The following is an 18,422-nucleotide window of genomic DNA, read 5'->3' on the forward strand; positions in this document are numbered from 1 at the left end:
TCCTCCACACCAATACCCCATCCTCCAGAAATCTTAATAGGCTTTTTGGAGCCCCCATTGAGAGCTGCTGCATAAAATGATCCTTTGATGAAAAGGGATTGGAAGAAGGGTTAAAGCCGACATTGAAAGGTGACTGTGGAGGGTATGGTTTTCATACAGCCTTGCTTTAATATGTGTGGTGTGCACCTGTGATAAGATGATTCATTACCTGGGGCTGCTCTTTGACAAGCTCCATCGTTCAGCCCTTGGGGTTCTGACGGGACAATTCTGCACCCGCCCAGGAAATAAAATAAGGTCAGCCTTTCCCCTGGGATGTAGACAGAGAGGGTTTCGCTTATAATGCATCTCTGTTTACTCTTTATGTAAAATAAAAATATTTTACATAAAGGGCTCAAGATATCACAATTCCTCTTCACAGAGTAGGCCAAGCAGGGATGAATAAACTCACTGCTGGGTAAATAATCCTGAGAGGAAAAATTTTGGAGAGGGTGCAGAATCCTTCTCCTTTGTGTTTCATCATCAGATATAGCAACATTTGAGACTGAGTGTCAGGCCTTTGAATGGATCACTCGTAACACCTCCAGGTTCAACTCTTGTTTGTTATTCAAGCAGCTTTTACATTTATTGGGGTCTTGAAGATGGAGCCACCCTCATCAAGTTCCATCAGTATCTTGGTGACTGCAAAGTTGGCACATTAGCTGTGTAACAAAACAGGTGTACTGCTCAGGACAGGAAGAAAATGTGCTGGACCTGGTAGACCGAAGGAAACCTACAAACATACAAGAGACCGCCTACCTCCTAAGAGAATCAGCAAGAGGCTCGGCATGTGCAGCCCACTTGAAGTGGGCCTCACTCTACCTCACCCTTTTTCTTGATGTTTTTATGTGATTTCTTCAGTCTTTTCTCATCACCTCCCCATACATTCAGAAATTGTCTTTACTGAAGCCAATTTATTGAATTTAGAAATCTTAGAGCAATTAGGGAAGGAAACTTAGCAGTTTCCCTCACTACTGAAATTTAAAAAGAATGAATAAATACCAAAGCAAAACCAAAACTTTATTGTTAAAATTTATCTTTTTTAAAGAATTTCTTGGTATAAAAAGTAATTTCTTCAATTAAGGTCAGAACAAGTCATCACGTAGAATAAACAAAATAAAAGAGACATTCTCAAGGAAGGAGAAAAAAACCTTCCTTTTAAAATATAGAAAAACGTTCCAACCCTCCTCCTATTTTTGACATTGCTACTAAACATTACTTATTTGCCTCAAATGGATGTGGTTACATATCACTGTCATGCAAAAGAAATTCGTTTCCTTTCCGAGTTCAATCTGCCATAAAAATTCACTCTTGTTCCAATCTCCCACTCACCTGTCCTTGTGCATTAGTAACTAGTTGACCCGTGACCCCCTGAAGACTGGAGAGGGCATTGCCAAAGGCCTGTGAGCTTGCTATGGAGCCCATGGCTGCTGCTGCTGCAGCCGCTGCAGCCTGACTTGCTAGTGGATTATTAACCAGCTGCAAAGAGAGAAAAGATCAGGGTGAAACCACCAAGAGAGGCACAGGTACAGCACACGAATACAACTTTCACTGAGGGGAGAAAGTTCTTCCCCAACTGGCTCATGCAAAGGGCTTGGGACCCATTGGAGGAGGCTTGGTGAACATTCCTTCTGAAGCTATGGGGGTTGGAGGATGTTGGAAATGAGGCTGGAAGGAAAATATTCTCCACCAGCACTGGGTTGCTTAATGGAGCCTGGTTTTGGTACCAGCCCAGGAGAGAGTGAGGTGGGCCCCAGGGGTGAAATGAGCCATTAGGATCTTCCCAGGTAGAGAAATGATTTAGGAGAAGTCCCTGAATTTTTTCCTGTATACTAAATAAACCTCTGAGGAAATGCTTACTTTCCATGAGGTAACCAGACAGAATGTGAGATTGAAACAGAAGTAGGTGTGAAAGAGAGAAATAGATTTTAAGGATTTCTGCAAATAAATTGATATTTTTCATTTAAGAATTGCAGTTTCTTTAAGGGTTATCAGTAAGGCAGATGGCTCACTCAACTTCTTTCTCTGAGAAAGAAGGAAACCAAAGTCAGTAGATATGGAAACCTCCTACATCTGTGCTCTCAGAGGTTAATTCTAGGATTGGACTTTTGGGGTGGAGCTCTCTCTGCCTATGTGAGATCCAAGGCAAATGAGAAAGGTCCTATGGTGAATGGTTAGGTTGACATCCGTTTGCTGTTTTAGCAATATACGCTGCTCCCTTGGCCTCTTTCCTGGGACAAGAGTGAAATAGGAAGAAGAATTTGATTGGAGGGGTTGCACTCCAGGTGGAGGTTATGGATGCCAAAATCAGTTTTTCATGGAGACCAATTCAATATTCTTTATCCTGACAATTTTCCACACCACGGGTTTTCAGGCCTTCTGACCATGAGGCAGAAGTGTAGCTTGAACGAAAATCTGCATTTAGGTTAATAACTAGATATAAATTCAAGAAACATTTAAACCATTTTCACAGTATTGGTTTTGATACACGAATTTCATTTGTATTTATTCTAGGGTGATATTTTTTCCCATATAGTTTCTCTCAAGTACAACAATTGTTGAATGTAATAATGCATTTTCTATCACCAGTTCCCACATCCATGAAATTCCTGCATTTTATCATTAACCTGCCAAGACTAAGACTTGGGGGAAAAAGAATTAATGCCGTACTTAATTTAAGTCCTGGAAGCTCTTTGAAAGATGTCACCCTCTTTTTTAAATAAACTTTCTTCTTTACTCTCTCCTTTCTTTGTCTCAGTCTCTCTCTTCCTCTCCTTCTTTTCCTTCTCCCCTATTTCTTTCCCTCAAAACATATTTTATTATTTAATTCCTTTGGAAATTTGCCTAGAATTTATATCATCCCATGAGGAAGGAAATACTAATTGTTAGAGGAACATCAAAAAGAACAGGAATTTAATAATTGTTTTTTCATTAATGTGATATCTTTATCTTATTGATTTCTTTATTCATTTATAACCAGTTTTCATGTAACTAGTTCAACAAAAATTTCATTAACCCAGAATATTTTTTTAGAAATGAAAATGCATTTTAAGCTTATTACTTTACGTGTCTTTTGCCTTTAGCTCTCTACTAAATGACAACAATGATTTTCTTTTAAGGAGAAAAAAAATTCTCATCATCAGCTTCAAGAGAAACCCTGTCTTATGCCAGATTACCACCATGAGATTTAACATTCAAGTTGACCTTGATCTTGGTTTTCTGAGTATATTTTTGTAGTGCATATGAGGCAAGTAATGGTAATATTAAGAGAAAACTCTTCTTGTGTTTGGCATAAATATGTAAAGTGATAGAGTTCATTTTGTGTTCATTTTTCACTCCTACAGTGAAGAGACCCCTTGAGGAAGCCGTCCCCAAACTGCCAGGACAAACACTGCCTGCTGGCACACTATTCTCAGGCCATTTGCCAGCTGCTATGTTTACATTTCTTGTAAACATAGCATTCTTTTATAGAATGCAAGTTGAAATCATAATGAAATTCCCTGAGATTCAGGAAGATCTCAAAATAATCTTCTTAATCCTCAAAGAAAGATTAAATTTTATACAGTTTAGTTTTAGTGTTGAATATACAATTTTGGGAGAATGATTTAAATCAATATATATGGAACAACTTAAGTCAATATATGCTTTCTGAAGAAAATAGACTGATTTTTACTTAATGGAAAAATATTCTTTAGAAATTTTAATACATTTTTAATATCTAGATCAATAAAAAATTAATGTAGGAAATTATGGAATTACTCTCTGGATACAATACACTAGCGTAGATTGAGAATTGCCTACATTTAGGACACTTGTGTATTGTTCAGCTATAGTCTCATGCATTTGCTGTAAATACTGGCACTATATAAAGGTTAAACTATTGTCCTAAATATAAAACAAAGTTGATGCTTAAAAGTGGGCTCTGAGCCTTTGTGTTATGGGGCCAGGAATGGGGACCCTTCTGCTGCTTTGAAAGATTGCTTCAGCAACCACAAATATACAGATTTTGTTTTTTTTTAAATGGTTATTTCCTCTGTATCCTGGGCCTAGGTTGAAACTCAGTTTGTTCTTCCTTTTCCTGCCTCTGTCTAAATGGGCTAAATGCCAACTGAATGACTCTTATTTCTTATCTAGTATCCGTAGGTCTTTGTGAAAAGCAAGTGGGCTCTGGGGAGGTGCCTTGTTGGCCCCTGAACATAGAGCTAGAACTAAAGGTGAGAAAGTGTGGTGTATGCAGACAGCAGCTACAAGTCAATCTGTAAGCTGACAGCATTTCAGGTGGACCATTGGGTTGTTGAGGGATGCAACTTAATAAATATCTTTTGGCTTTTCTGTCTGTGACTGCCAAGTCATGGATGTTATATGCATAATACATGTGACAGGGAGGGAGGAGGAGATGGTATGGAAATCATAAATGTTTTCTTCATCACCTCGGGTCATGTCACTCTGTATTGTCCCCAGTCATGTCACATTAGCATTGTTCCTATCAATACTTCCTCCTGACTGGAGACTCAGGGTAGATTTGGACAGCCGGGCACCCAGGAACAATAAATGCACATAATGAGCATGTGACCGTTCTGGGACCAAGTGGATATTTTGAAGTTGCTGCCAAGTTTATGCCTCCAGATCTTTCACTGCCGATGTACCTGACCAGCAAAGAACAGCCCACGTAAAGTTTGACTGCATTACATACTTTTATTTTCAACAGACCAACCTGAAAGATACACTGACTTCTGGTGTATGCTTATTTATAAATGTGGATGCTCTCAAAGCAAGGATCTGCAGAGGGCAAGAGTTCTCATGTTTCATCCAAAAGGATTCTGGTGCTTGAATACATCATGCTATAGCTCTGGAATCCTCAGAAAGTCTAAAAACCTACAAATAGAAACACTAATTTCTTAAGACACCCCACCCCCAGTGAATATGAGAGAATAAAATAACAGAACAATTTTAAGAAATAGCTTTGTCCTGGTAAGGAAGGATCCCAAATGTCACAGAGTCCTGTCCTCCATTTATGCAGTTGAGGGCATCAGCTCTGATACCAGAGCACCTTGGCTGTGACTTTCTGTAAACCGTGCCTCATTTTCTCATGGGTAAATGGGTGTAATAAGAGCATCTATTTTGCTATGTGGAAAGATGGGAAATATTTATGATACAAGTGAATAAAACAATGCAAAATGAAGTAAAGAGTATCCTGAAATACCACTATTTCAGGTACAAACAGAGTTATGTTGAGAATTAAGTGAGATTATACATGCTTGGCATATATCATGTTCTTAATAAATGCTAGCTATTATTTTCACAGTTCATATTATGCATGAAGATATTGAACTAATCACTTTATCAGAATTAGAACTCAACTCCACAAATATCTTTTCACTTTTGAAACAACGTAAACCCAGGTAACTATTCTCTATTTTTTTACTTTACCAGTATTCTCTAATTTTACTGTAGTTATTTTTTAAAGGGGAGCTTGAAAGAAAATATTAGCTAACTAACATGATTATTAGATGAGGTGAGTTTCATGGTTAAAAAGACAAATAAGCTGTTTAAAAACATTTCAGACATCAGAAGGATGTCAGAAAGAAGTATTTATTTATTTATTATTTATTTCTTTTAATTTAATTCTTATTCAAGTACACTTTTCTGTTTTATATTCCCTGCCCTGCCCCCCCCAGTGCTCCCCACCTCCCTCCCATTTCCACCCCCACCTTAATTATTGTCCATGTGTCCTTTATACCTAAGAAAGAAGTATTTAAAACATTATTTCACTTGTCTTGGGCCTCTCATATGTCATTATTTATAGAGAAATTTATAGAGAAAATGGTGTTTTAATTTTGAGGCCAGTGTCAGTATGTGACAGACCAGCAAGGGAAAACTCCTTTCTAGTACATTATCCTCATACTTGCTTTACATTTGTTAGAATTCTATAAGGATACCCATTTGGAGTTTAATTCCTGTTTCACATCAATATATTATGAATACATCTATCCCACACTTGCTGATTTGATAGTGAAAGCATGCAGGAAGATTTATAAAAATTTTAGGATTTGTAATTTCTATATCAATATAACAAAATTGGATATTGGGTATAAATTTATAGAGCTTTGTGCACATCCTTGTTTTCTGTGAACACTAAATGGTAATGAGAAGAAAAACTTTGATAAAGTCTCTTAAAGGTACACTCTTGGATGATGTCATAGGTATAACAATAAATAAGTGTCACCATAGATGATGCCACTACATGATGGACAGATAGCATAATCCAAATTTTGCTCCATCTTCTTTTTCTCAGAAAGGTGAACATCCTACAGCTTGGTAAAGAATTCAGGATTTTTGAATCTGACCATTACTAGTAGCAATACTTTTCATGAAAATTTGCTGATGATGTTATTGTATTATTATAAATACTATTTAGAAAAATATGGCAGCAAGATGAGGCAGTGTAGCTATGGTATTATATTCCTGTGTTTATGTGCTTATTCCAAGAGAGCTTTATGAATGCAGGGGTTCAAAACCTTTCTTTAGAGCATAAAGGGCCCATGATCTATAGTTTTATCATTCTCCTCATGACCTATGTGGATTTTATAGAGTATGGATTTTGGAGTAGCTCTCTTTGCTACTAACTTTTCAATTTAGAATCCTGAAAGTGTGGTGCAATTTGTTTTTAAATGAGGATGTTCATAAATGCATTCATCACAATTCACTCCTTATTAAGGTAAAAAGTGACTTGAAATGGCTGCCTAGAAACATGAGGACAAATGTGTGAATGAACTCAAAAATGAACTTTTTGAGTTCATTCACACATTAGGTCCTTACTTTTCTTATACCATATATGCGAAAAGTGCACCTTGTGGTTCGTTCGGAATCTTTTAACCAACTCAGTACTTCCACTTGTTATCCTCATGTCTTCTCTTCAAAAGTCAAGGAAATTCCAGCAGACACATGCAGTAAGGGTGGCCATATTCATCTCAGCAATCTACCTGATGTGTGTTTTATCATACTAGGCTTTTTCCCTTGGTCTCATGATTATCACATATTATGAAACTCACACAACAGTTGAGAATAAGTTTTGTGAAGTTGAATATTGAGCCAAGCTTTCCTGCTTGCCCTCTACCCACTCCTCTACAGAGATGACAATGTGCTAGATGTTGATCACCCAACTTTCTGCCAACAGAAGTCTCTGTTTTCATTGTTGAGAAGTCTCAGGCTAGAGTGCCTCAGATTTACATTAATGATGAAGCCACTACAACAGGCTAAGGTGCATTGATTCATCAATGTAAAATCACATTGATTTCAGTATAGTTTTAGAATAATTATATTTTACTTTGATTTTGTGGTGAAACTTTAAGTATAGTAACTTTCCATTAATGCTCCAAGACCCAGCCATGTTGGTTAACAGAGGAAATTTTTAAGTTACCTACTGTCAGAGGATCTCCAGAAAGGATGAGGAAGGGAGGAATTTCAATCCTCCAGGGGATCTGGAGTATGAATTAGGTCCCACTCTAATGCAAGGAAGCTGGGGTCAAAGAGAGGGCTCTTTGCTCTTGGGGGAAAGTGAAGTCCTTAGAAGGAGGGCTGCAGGCGCTGGTCATTGAAACCCCTCCCAAAAGCATGGGGAGACTCATGGAAAAGAGGGATTTCAGGGATTCTGGGTGGAACATTAGCATTACCTCCTCAGTGCAAATGTAACTTCCTTTTACTTATTAATGTTTAATCCCACAGACATTTATTCAGTACTTACTATGTTTTGAGAGCTCTGTGAGGAGAGACAGTGAATGACTGATTGACACATCCACCACCCTTATGACACTTAGAGTTAAACAGGGAAGAGCTTTTGGTTAGAAGGGAAGGGAAGTAGGAAAAGATGAATGGGTCAGGGAGCAGGATCCAGACCTGGTGGCAGTCTGGGGTTGGAGTCAGTGAGAGAAGAGGTGGGTTCAAAAAGACCTGGGAGGAGCAGCTCTGAGTCTGTGCACCTGTACATGTTTGGAGTTGCACAGAAATGTGACTGGCAATGAATGAGTCACTATATCTGAAAGGGGAAGCAGTATAGTGTAAGGGTTAAGAACTTGAGTTCTAGAACCAGATTGCCTGGGTTCCGATGATGAGGCTGCCAGTAACTAGTTGTACTTTTAGGCTATGGTGTGAATGATTGTGTCTCTTCACCCCCAATTCATATGTTGAAATCTTAACCTTTAGAGGTGATGGTATTAGAAAGTGGGGCCTTTGGGAGGTACTAAAGTCACAGGGGTAGAGAGCCCTCATGATACCTTTATCAAAGGGACTCCACAGAGATCCTAGACCTTTCTACTATATGAAGACACAGAGAAAAGGTGCTGTGAACTAGGAAGGGAGCTCTCATCAGAATGTGACCATGCTGGTTCCTTGCTGTTAGAGATCCTAGCCTCCAGAACTGTAAGAAATAAATATGTTATTTATAAGCAACATAGCCTGTGATATTTTGTTAGAGCAGCCCAAACAGACCTTCTGTGTCCTAGTTTCTTCAGTTTTAATAAAATGGGAATAATAATAATGCTAGTGACTTCATAGGGTATTGTGAAAAACACGAGTTAATGTGAGCAAAACACTAGAAGAGTTGTTGGCATATAGTAAGCACTATATATATTTTGCCAATAATTTTTATTCTTTCTAGAAAATTCTTCTCATACTGCTGTTTTAGAACTGAGTCCCCTCTGCCCTTCACTCCCTCTAGGGTTGTCACACAGGCCTTTTTATGGATCCTCAAAGTCTGTAACTCTCCCATTCACACATCTCTTTTCCCACATTAACTCCTAAGAGACAACTTCTCAATTACCCTATCTAAATAACATTCCATTCCTTTTAGAGGGAACATGCCAAAACATGTATAAGGACATGATATAATGTCTGGATTTGTTTAAAAACAATTCATGGTGGAGTGGGGAGAGAGAAGAGGGTCTTGGGTTGATCATTGTAGAAGTAAAATGGTGGATATACAGTTAACCTTTGAATAAAAGGGATTTGAACTGCATACATCTACTCATATGTAGATTTTTGAAATAAATATAGTAAATATATTTCTCTTATGATTTTCTTAATAATACTTTTTTCTCTAGCTTACTTTATTGTAAAGAATATAGTATATAATACATATATAAACATATGTGTTAAATATAAAATATGTATTAAACAACTGTTTATGTTATTGGCAAGGCTTCTGGTCAATAATAAAATATTAGTATGGTCAGTTGTCTGCATCCATGGATTCTCAACAGTGGATAAAAATACCATGTTTGATCTGTAGTTGGTTGAACCCACGGATGTGAAACCTGCAGATATGAAGGGCCAACTGTAGTTAAGTTTTTAGGAAGTCAAAAGTTACACATGAATTTTTGAGTGTGTGGAAAGTTAGTCCCCCAATCTTCTTTTGAAGGATCAACTATACTATATTTTGTATTTTTTGTAATTTTCTATAATACAAATGTTTTAAATTTCTTCTTTCCTCTCCATCTCATTTGTTTCACAGAATTTTAAATCTGATAGTATGTATATTACTCATTTGTTTATTTTCATCCCTCTCTCTAGAATGTAAATTTTAGTTGACCACTATATCTTCAGCTCCTTCAACAGCACCAGGCACCCAGTAAGCCCTCAACCAATGTTAACTGAATAAATGTATGAAGAAGGGAGTTGAAGATCTCTAGGCCTCACTGGGAACTTGGTGGAAGTTTGACTCTTCAGTATTTACAGAAAGGAATATATAAAATTTTGGAGGAAAATTTGTCTAAACTCTTTTTAAAAGAGTTTAAACAAACTTACTTCACAGTCTCACACCATGCTGACTGGTGAGAAAATGGAGCATGGGTGACACAGTCCTGAGGGTTCTTTAATAATCCCTGATGTGTCAATCATGTGATTTGGCACCAGCCTTTACAGCTTTCCTTCATCTGCCCAGGAAGATTCCCACAAGGTGAAAGGGGCAATTAACAGTCTTTCTAACTGGTTGGGAATACTCTAGGATATAAAACTCAACATTGGCAGCATCTAAAGAGGAAGACCCAGACATTCCCTGGACATCTTGGATCAAAGCTCCTGTATCCCTAGAAATTGTAAGGTTGGAATTGAGTGGGGATGGGCTGGGCAGAGGGCTTAATCTCTAGGTTTGATGTTGTTTGGCAGTTGAAGATGGCAGTGAATGAGGGCTTTTATATTTTTATCCTTGGGCTGTGGTGGAAGAAATGGAGTTGGACTATGGAGTCTATATCTGCAGCCCAGCCTTTGGGACTAGAACAAAGTGTATGTAGACAGCAGCATGGATGGGAACAGAAGGATGGAGACATATGCTACTGGGCACACATAATGTTGCTTTGAGGCCAGGTTATGGACTAACATCAGTGAACAAGGGGCATGCTCTCATTTTGTGCGACCTCACTGTGGTGAAACTTCACAGGGATTCTGTTCAATTTGGCATTTAGTGAACTCCTAGGGTTTGTGGCTCCTAGAATCACTGGATGCAGAATCAAAAGTCAGATATCATAAGCCCTGGACATAATTGCACCTATGAGCACATGTGAACATCTGTGAACGTGTTCTAGAAGTACACTGGAGAGAGGTAAGTTTCTTCAGGAGGCCTAGGTCAGATTGTGCAGGATTATCAATGAAGTCAACACTGAGGAAATAGAGAACCTTTGAAAGAGGAGAAGGAAATAAGTCTGGCTGGCACACTATGATTTGGTAGAAAACTATAAGAATTTCCTTTAGTTTTAAATTTATTGATAAAATAGTCAAGGCCAGAGTTGAGGGAAAAAATAGCTTTGAACTTAATCTAATACATTTGACTTGGAAGTAGAGAGGTCAGCATTATGGAAACACAGCAACTCAATCAGATTCCATCTAAGTTATATGTAGACAAATACTGTGTTACCACAAGCCTACACATCTCATTTCCTTTTCTCTCAAGTCCCCCATTTAATAACCTGAAAATCTATCTTTTTATTGAGTTTCATGCTATTTTCTTACTTACGTACAATAGGGCTCCTCTTACCAATTGCTTATTGTCATGGCACATTAGTTTGGTGAATTTGTTGATATTTCTGTATTTTTTATTCTATCATCCAGTTTAAACAAGTGATTGGGAACACTCCTGTGATGAAAGAAAAAAGGCTATATATTTTTAAAAGAAATAAGTTGTTGCCACAGTACAGTAGTTGGTATATTTTAGTTTTTAGCTATGGGAACACACAGCAAACTCTTCCCCTCCTGTGCTTACTCAAAGTTACTTCCCAACACTTGTTGAGTCCCTGCAGGGAAAATAGGTGCTATCAAGAGCAGAAGAAAGACAAGAAAGGATGAAAGACAGAAGGTACGGTCTACCCTGGGGAGCCTCAATTCCATTCATTAGCTATTTCCCATAAATAGCCAGGCCCCAGGGATAAAGCTGTGAACCAGACCAGAGCCTCCTGCCTTGAGGAGCTTCCAGTCCAGTTGATAAACTGCTGATTTCTATCCCTGGATGCCAGTGCAGTATGAAAGGGAAGCATAGAGTCTGGATGAGGCCTTAGGCAACTAAACCACTTAGGAACCAAATTTGAAGGGATTAGTAGTAGTTGACTGGGGAAGTGGAAAGGGGAGAGAAAGGCTTTTTAACCACTGGGTATAGTGTGGCCACAGATGTGGAGATAAGAGACAGTGTTTCATGGGTGTGGAACCACTAGGCTGGCACTTGGATATTTTAGGATTGTGAAGAGGAAGAAGAGACACAGCAGATGATGAGGTAAGGAATGAGTTTATGGAGGGAGGACTTGGAATGTCACTTTACAGGCCTTGTCATGTCACTTTACAGGGCTTGTCCTTTATTCTATAGGCAAAGGCAGAGGAGAATGATGGCACCTTAAATTTAGAATAGTCACTTTGGAGACTNGGGAAGTGGAAAGGGGAGAGAAAGGCTTTTTAACCACTGGGTATAGTGTGGCCACAGATGTGGAGATAAGAGACAGTGTTTCATGGGTGTGGAACCACTAGGCTGGCACTTGGATATTTTAGGATTGTGAAGAGGAAGAAGAGACACAGCAGATGATGAGGTAAGGAATGAGTTTATGGAAGGAGGACTTGGAATGTCACTTTACAGGCCTTGTCATGTCACTTTACAGGGCTTGTCCTTTATTCTATAGGCAAAGGCAGAGGAGAATGATGACACCTTAAATTTAGAATAGTCACTTTGGAGACTGAGTTGGACTGAAGTGGCGGCAGGTCAGACTGGAGAGGAAGGAGGACAAGAGGATGCTGAAGCAAAAATGGAGGCAGAAGACTGCCTTTCATTAGGAGAAGGGTGTGACCTGGGCTGCCTTTGCACATGGAAGCACAGTCTAATTTACTATTCATTGATTCAGCAAACATTTTGCATCAACTATATGTATGTCAGGTACAGAGATATGGTCTCTTTCCCAAAGATCTTCCAGCATGTACAGGGGCAGTTAATATAGACAGATAAATTATGAGCTAATGGGTATGAACCACAGTAGGGATTGGCTCAGTGAGCTGTGGGAATGTTGGGGAACTGGCTTGCTCAAAGCAGGAAGAAGAGGGGTGTCAGTGAAACTTCACGAAATAACTGATAGCTCAACCCTGAATAAATGATAGATCAAGGAAGCAGGCTTTTAGAGCTGAAAAAGACTAAGTCCAAACTTATGAGAACAACAGAATGTCTGGTATGTTCTAAATGTCTAGAGCAAATCGGAAAATTTTGAGCTGGATACTGACGGCAGAGAAAGAAAGTAAAGAAATGTGTGTGTGTGTGTGTGAATGGCATGCATGTGCTCAAATGGCATGGAGTGTTTCCTGAGCAATTTCCCTGTAAACTGTTGCTATGAAAGCACCAAAATATTCATACCCTTTTGCAAGATTATGGAAAAAGCCTTAACAGCTTTGCAACTTTAGAAACAACACCAACTGGTAGTCAGCAAGTCATAAAATACTTTCATTCATTTTACTAAAGGGAAATCTGAAATGCTCACTGACCAAAAATTAACAATTGAATTTTGAGTAATAAAAACAAAACCATCATCTTTTAAAATACAAAATGTTCTTCATTACAAAAAATGACAAAGATGTATTATGAAGGGCCATCATTTTATCATAGCTGCATCTGTGTGTAAAGACTAAGCTGTGAATTATAATAATAAAAATTAATTAAAAGGGTTGTATTAGTTTATAATAAGATTTCAGGTCTCTGAGAATCTACCTAGAGAAGATGAATTTCTCTTATTTACTTTGGGGCTATTTTACTCCTGAATGTGCATGTATTTTATAGATATTAATTTTACTATTGAAACCTAAGAAATTTTTATAGGTCCAACCAGTTCATTTGATCACTTATAAAGAACAAGACATATGTATTTTTTCCCTTCCATCTCAATAACCACATTAGTTATTAAAATGTGCTGTAACAAATATTATGCACAATATCTTGGTTTTATCCATCCATGGGCAAGCTTCTACTGAATTTTATTGTTATGCATAATGGCTTGCTTACTTCATAAAATGTATTCACTGAACAGCTGTTTTAGAAGAAAGCTGGTCAGAAGATATGCCATTCTTCCCACAAAACAATACTACATTTGGGCCATGCATTATTTTTTCCCAGGACCAGCAGAAATCAACCCACTTATTGTCAATGTACAGTTAAACTTTTGAATGTCTACTTTCTTGAATTCACAAGGATCAAGTTTACCATCTATACTATAGGGAGAAGATAATGCCATTGCTGGTCATTTCACACCCATCTTTAAATGGGTGTCTATATGCAGCCCTGGGTTAAAATGTATTGTAAAGAGCAGAGAGGTATTTTTTGCAGGTGCCACACCCATGTCAGATTCAGGCAGCCTCAAGGGTCCAGAAGAGAACTTTGCCTTTAGAAAAAACAAATGGTCCAAATTATTAGAGAAAATATGACTCTGTAGAAAGAGGAAGACAAATACATGAAAGAGAAAGCAAAAACAAACAAACAAACAAAAACATCACCAAAATGCTCAGAGGTAAATAAAATTCCTCTATGTTCACAAAATATATTGGTTATAGATTGTTCTAAAAACATTAAGCTAATAGTAAGGACCACTACCTATAGGAGATGTAAGCCAAGAAAATATAAAAAGTCGTTGTTTAGAATTGTCCCCCAAAATTGTTTGGGAACTTTCTGTTAATAAAATCAGAGGTTAGGGGGTGGAGGGATTGAGCAAAAAGGAAAAAGGACTTATATACATGGACAACAGCATGGTGATTGCCGGGGGGAGAGAGGTGTAAGAAGACTAAATGGAAATGGAAAAAATACAATAAAGATTAAATAAAAATAAAATAAATAAATATATAGAGGTGAGATTAAACAAACAAACAAACAAACAAATGAAAACACATAAAGCTTAATCTTACCACAAGCAAGAGCAAGGCTGTGTTAGAATTTCCCCCATTTTGGGGAGAAGAGAGTAGAAAGTCACAGACTAAGAAATCAATATAGCCACCTTGGCTGGTGTGTCTCAGTGGATTAAGTGCCAGCCTGTGAACCAAAGGTTGCAGGTTCAATTCCCAGTTAAGGCACATGCCTCGGTTGTGGGGCCAGGTCCCCATAGAGAGTGAGCAAGAGGCAGCCACAAATTGGTGCATATCTCCCTCGCTTCTCCCTCCCTTCCCCTCTCTAAAAATAAATAAATAAAATAAAATAAAAATAAATTAATATATCCACTCAGCAAAGATGAAAACCTGTTAAAATTATTTTGCCAATACTATAACTATTGAGAAAGGTCTGGCCGTGCATTCTTAGACAGAACTTAGGCAGAACTAGTAATGGAGTAGGAAATGTGAAATCAGTAGAAGTCACTGCTCCTGGGTTCTGTTCCCAGTCAGCAGCTAACTGGACATGTCATCTTGCCCTGCCTGAGCCTCCATTTCCTTCTGTAAAATGAGAAGTTCGAACAAGATCAGTGGTTCTCAAAAATGGGCCTCAATAGGCTGAGAAACCAGAATGGTTTTAGGGACCTGTGTTACTGAATTATTCTTCCCTGATGAATGCCCTGATAAGCATGGAGGGCCACCAATCCATCATCCCTCATGCCGATCTGAGGTCTGGAAAAATCACAATTTTCCCTCTTTTCTGACAGCTCTGCAGGCTTTGGTTTGAAGGCCAGCTCCAGGAATGCTCAGGTTCTCCAGAGCAGGCTGGAAGCAAGGACCTCTACCACAGGTTCTCAATGTCGGGGGCTGGGACTAGCAACACCAGCCTTACCTGGGAACTGTTAAAATGCAAATTTTTGGCCTTCACCCCAGACCTGCTTAATCAGAACTTCTGGAAGGGAACAGCTATCTGGGTTTTGACAGCTCTGCAGGTGATGCCAATGCACATTAAAGCCCGAACACCCTGAAATAGATGACCTTCTTCAGACAGTAAGATTGTATGATGATGTCAAAATGATTGAATAAAATTCAGAACAGTGCTATAATTTTTCGAGTTCTATTCCTGTAAGAGTTACTAAATAAGTATGTTAAATGTTTCATAAATCCTCTTTAGCAAGTGAGGAATGAGACTGGAAGTAAATGCTTAGGTAAGAGCTCACAGCCAGTATCTAACATTTGTGCTGCTCACTGACTTCAGGGCTGGCTTCCACAGACTTTGGGCAGCAGCACAGTCCATGACCACACTGGCCTGAGACTGGGCTATAAGCCTTTCCGAGGGTTTGTGTTCAGAGCTGTCATAATGCTCTATCATAGGGAATAGCAATAGAATTTGAAATCTATAATAGGTTTTTAATAAAAAATGAATTACCTGAAGTTAAAAGATAAGTAACTACAAGTGAATCAAGCAAAGGCTTTCATGACAATCACAAAAACTAAGAAATGGCATATCCCAGTATTGCCAAGTACTAAAAAAAAAGCACTGCAGAAGGGAGAAAAGAGGGCTGGTCATTGCTACGAAACTCAGGCAGAGATACAGCTGCTGGGGATTTGTGTCAGTATAGCTTTAGTATGAAACACCTGAATTATTTTGGTCTTGGGGCATGTATTCCTGTGCCTGAATGCTAAAAAGTTTTTCTCATGCTTTGTTTGATTTTTTATATTAGCATACACACCATTTAGTTTCTGCTGGAATATTGTTTTAAAAATTAAGATCACATTTTCAAATTCTTTATGCTTTATGTTTTCCCACTACAGTACATGGAGGAAAAATAAGGCAAAGTGGTCAAGTGTAAAAAAGGAAAAAAAGAAAATATGTAACTTTAGAGATGATTATATAATTCTTTTACAGAAAACATAACTTAAATAAAATAAAATGTAGAAATCTACAAAAAACCGTAAATAAACAGGTTTACTTTTCCAAGATTTTGGGTTCAAAAACTTGGACAAACTGACCAAGATAGTCAGTCACCTGACTTAAAAAAAAGCCATCTTCCACATGGTTACTAAATTTAGCAAGATGATGATTTTGTAAGGTATATAAGTGTCCAGTCACCACATTGTACACTTGAAACTAATTCTAAAACTAAATTTTAAGAATTTATCAAATTGAATTGGAAGTTCAGGCCTTTAGAAAAATCTATTTTTAGCTTGTTGCAATGGTATTTTGGTGAAATAGTGAAAATTACAGCAATTCCCAAAATACATTTAGTGCCATTCTGGTCCTGAGATTTGTTGTGGAATAAAAGGTTTGGAAAACACCACATGAAGCAGTGACCTCTTGGTAATCTACAATGCATCTCAGAATGTTGTAGCTTCTGAAAGCTGTCCACAGATTAAGAAACCTGTTCAGCTTGTTTAACTCTGTATTTTCCCCAAATATCTGATTATATCGTTCCCTCTGCATGTAACACAAACTTGGGTTCTGTGTTAGACACTGAGAAAAGTTGGATGAGGTATTGCTTTCTTATCTGCAGATTTAACAAATGGGTTAATGGAATCTACCATAAATTTGTAATCTACCTTGGCTCTTCTCATCAACTATACGTAAAGAAATGACTTTACATTCTAAATCTAGATGCTTTACAAACCATCTAGGTTTGAACAAAATTCCCTCTGGTGCTTTTGTTAATGTTTATGCAAATTGGTTTAGATAAGATTTATCAATTTAAAAAGGATCCTGGAGAGAAGCCTTTGAGAATTCATAAATACATCTGCATTACCATTATGTGTGCACAAAGGTACTATTTCTCTTTTATTATTATGTGAAATATCACCATTTAAGTGAGCAGGATGGTATGTGATGGTATTTTCATTAGTACCACTTGAGGTAGTACCTCTTACATGTCAGAAAAAGAACAGGTTGGAATGGAATGGAATTCAATGGAAAGGAAGCACACCTGTTAGAGAAAAACACTTATGAAAGGAAATCTGAAAGCTATTTCTCTGTACTGGTATGTGGGAATTTGGAATAGGGCCATGTGTATTCATGTGTGTCTGTTTTAGAGGCCATAGATTTTTAAACTTGATCTGTGATGTGCCTAATTTTAGCTTCAAAATAATACTATATTATTTTCTATTGCATGTGCCCTAGTGAATAATTGCTAAATAGAGGGAGACCAATGGGACATTAAGGCTTTCATTTTGTTTTTAAAACCTTAATGTTAATGAAACTTTGCAACAGCATGGATGGAAGTGGAAAGCATTATGCTAAGAGAAATAAACCAGGCGATGAAAGACAAATACCATATGATCTCACCTTTAACAGGAACCTAAACAACAAAACAGACAAACAAACAAACAAAATATAACCAAAGACACTGAAATAGAGAACATGCTGACAGTGGCCAGAGAGGAGAGGGGAGGGAATTTTAGGGGAATTTCATGGGAAAGGGGAAGGGTCTACAGGAACAAGTATAAAGGACATATAGACAAAAACTAGTGGGGGTGGAAGTGTGAGGGAGGTGGGGAGGGCTGGGGAGGTGGGCTGGGATGGGAGTAAAAGACAGAAAACTGTACTTGAACAACAATTAAAATAAAATTTAAAAAAATCAAGAAGCACACATTTTTATATATCTAGGATAGTACAGTTAAGAAAAAAGTGTATATTTAAAAGCAAATTTACAAATTTACCTTTTATTCTTTATTTTCCTCAGTTTATGTAACTGCAGCACTTTTTTTGAAGCCTTAGAAATATTCATGGCTAAATTTATTTGCACCTACATCTGCTTGACAATTACAATAAAGGCAAGTTACTCAAAGATGATAGTCTGGCTATATCCAAAGTTTAAAAAAAACCGATTTCCTTAACACAATATATAATTACTGTAAATTGTAAATCTTACAGATAAAAACCTGGTTATAAAATAAATTAATCTTGTTTTAAAACTTGTCAATAATAAGGTTACTTTGAAGCATGTCAATAAAACAAAAGCATGTAAAATTATTGTTTTGGGAAATAATCC

The 18,422-nt window shown here is 37.7% G+C and overlaps 1 protein-coding gene across 1 annotated transcript in view; it reads right to left on the bottom strand.

The window, feature by feature from the left end:
* POU6F2 (POU class 6 homeobox 2) overlaps nucleotides 1-18,422 on the bottom strand; it is a 460,076-nt gene that overhangs the window by 70,164 nt on the left and 371,490 nt on the right. Inside the window, exon 5 of the mRNA XM_037056530.1 lies at nucleotides 1,369-1,515. Within this exon, the coding sequence (XP_036912425.1) occupies nucleotides 1,369-1,515 (147 nt within the window). The remainder of the gene's footprint in view (nucleotides 1-1,368; nucleotides 1,516-18,422) is intronic.

Source organism: Sturnira hondurensis, unplaced genomic scaffold, assembly GCF_014824575.4.
Source record: "Sturnira hondurensis isolate 20B ecotype Veracruz unplaced genomic scaffold, ASM1482457v3 Scaffold0008992, whole genome shotgun sequence".
NCBI classification, from domain to species: domain Eukaryota; kingdom Metazoa; phylum Chordata; class Mammalia; order Chiroptera; family Phyllostomidae; genus Sturnira; species Sturnira hondurensis.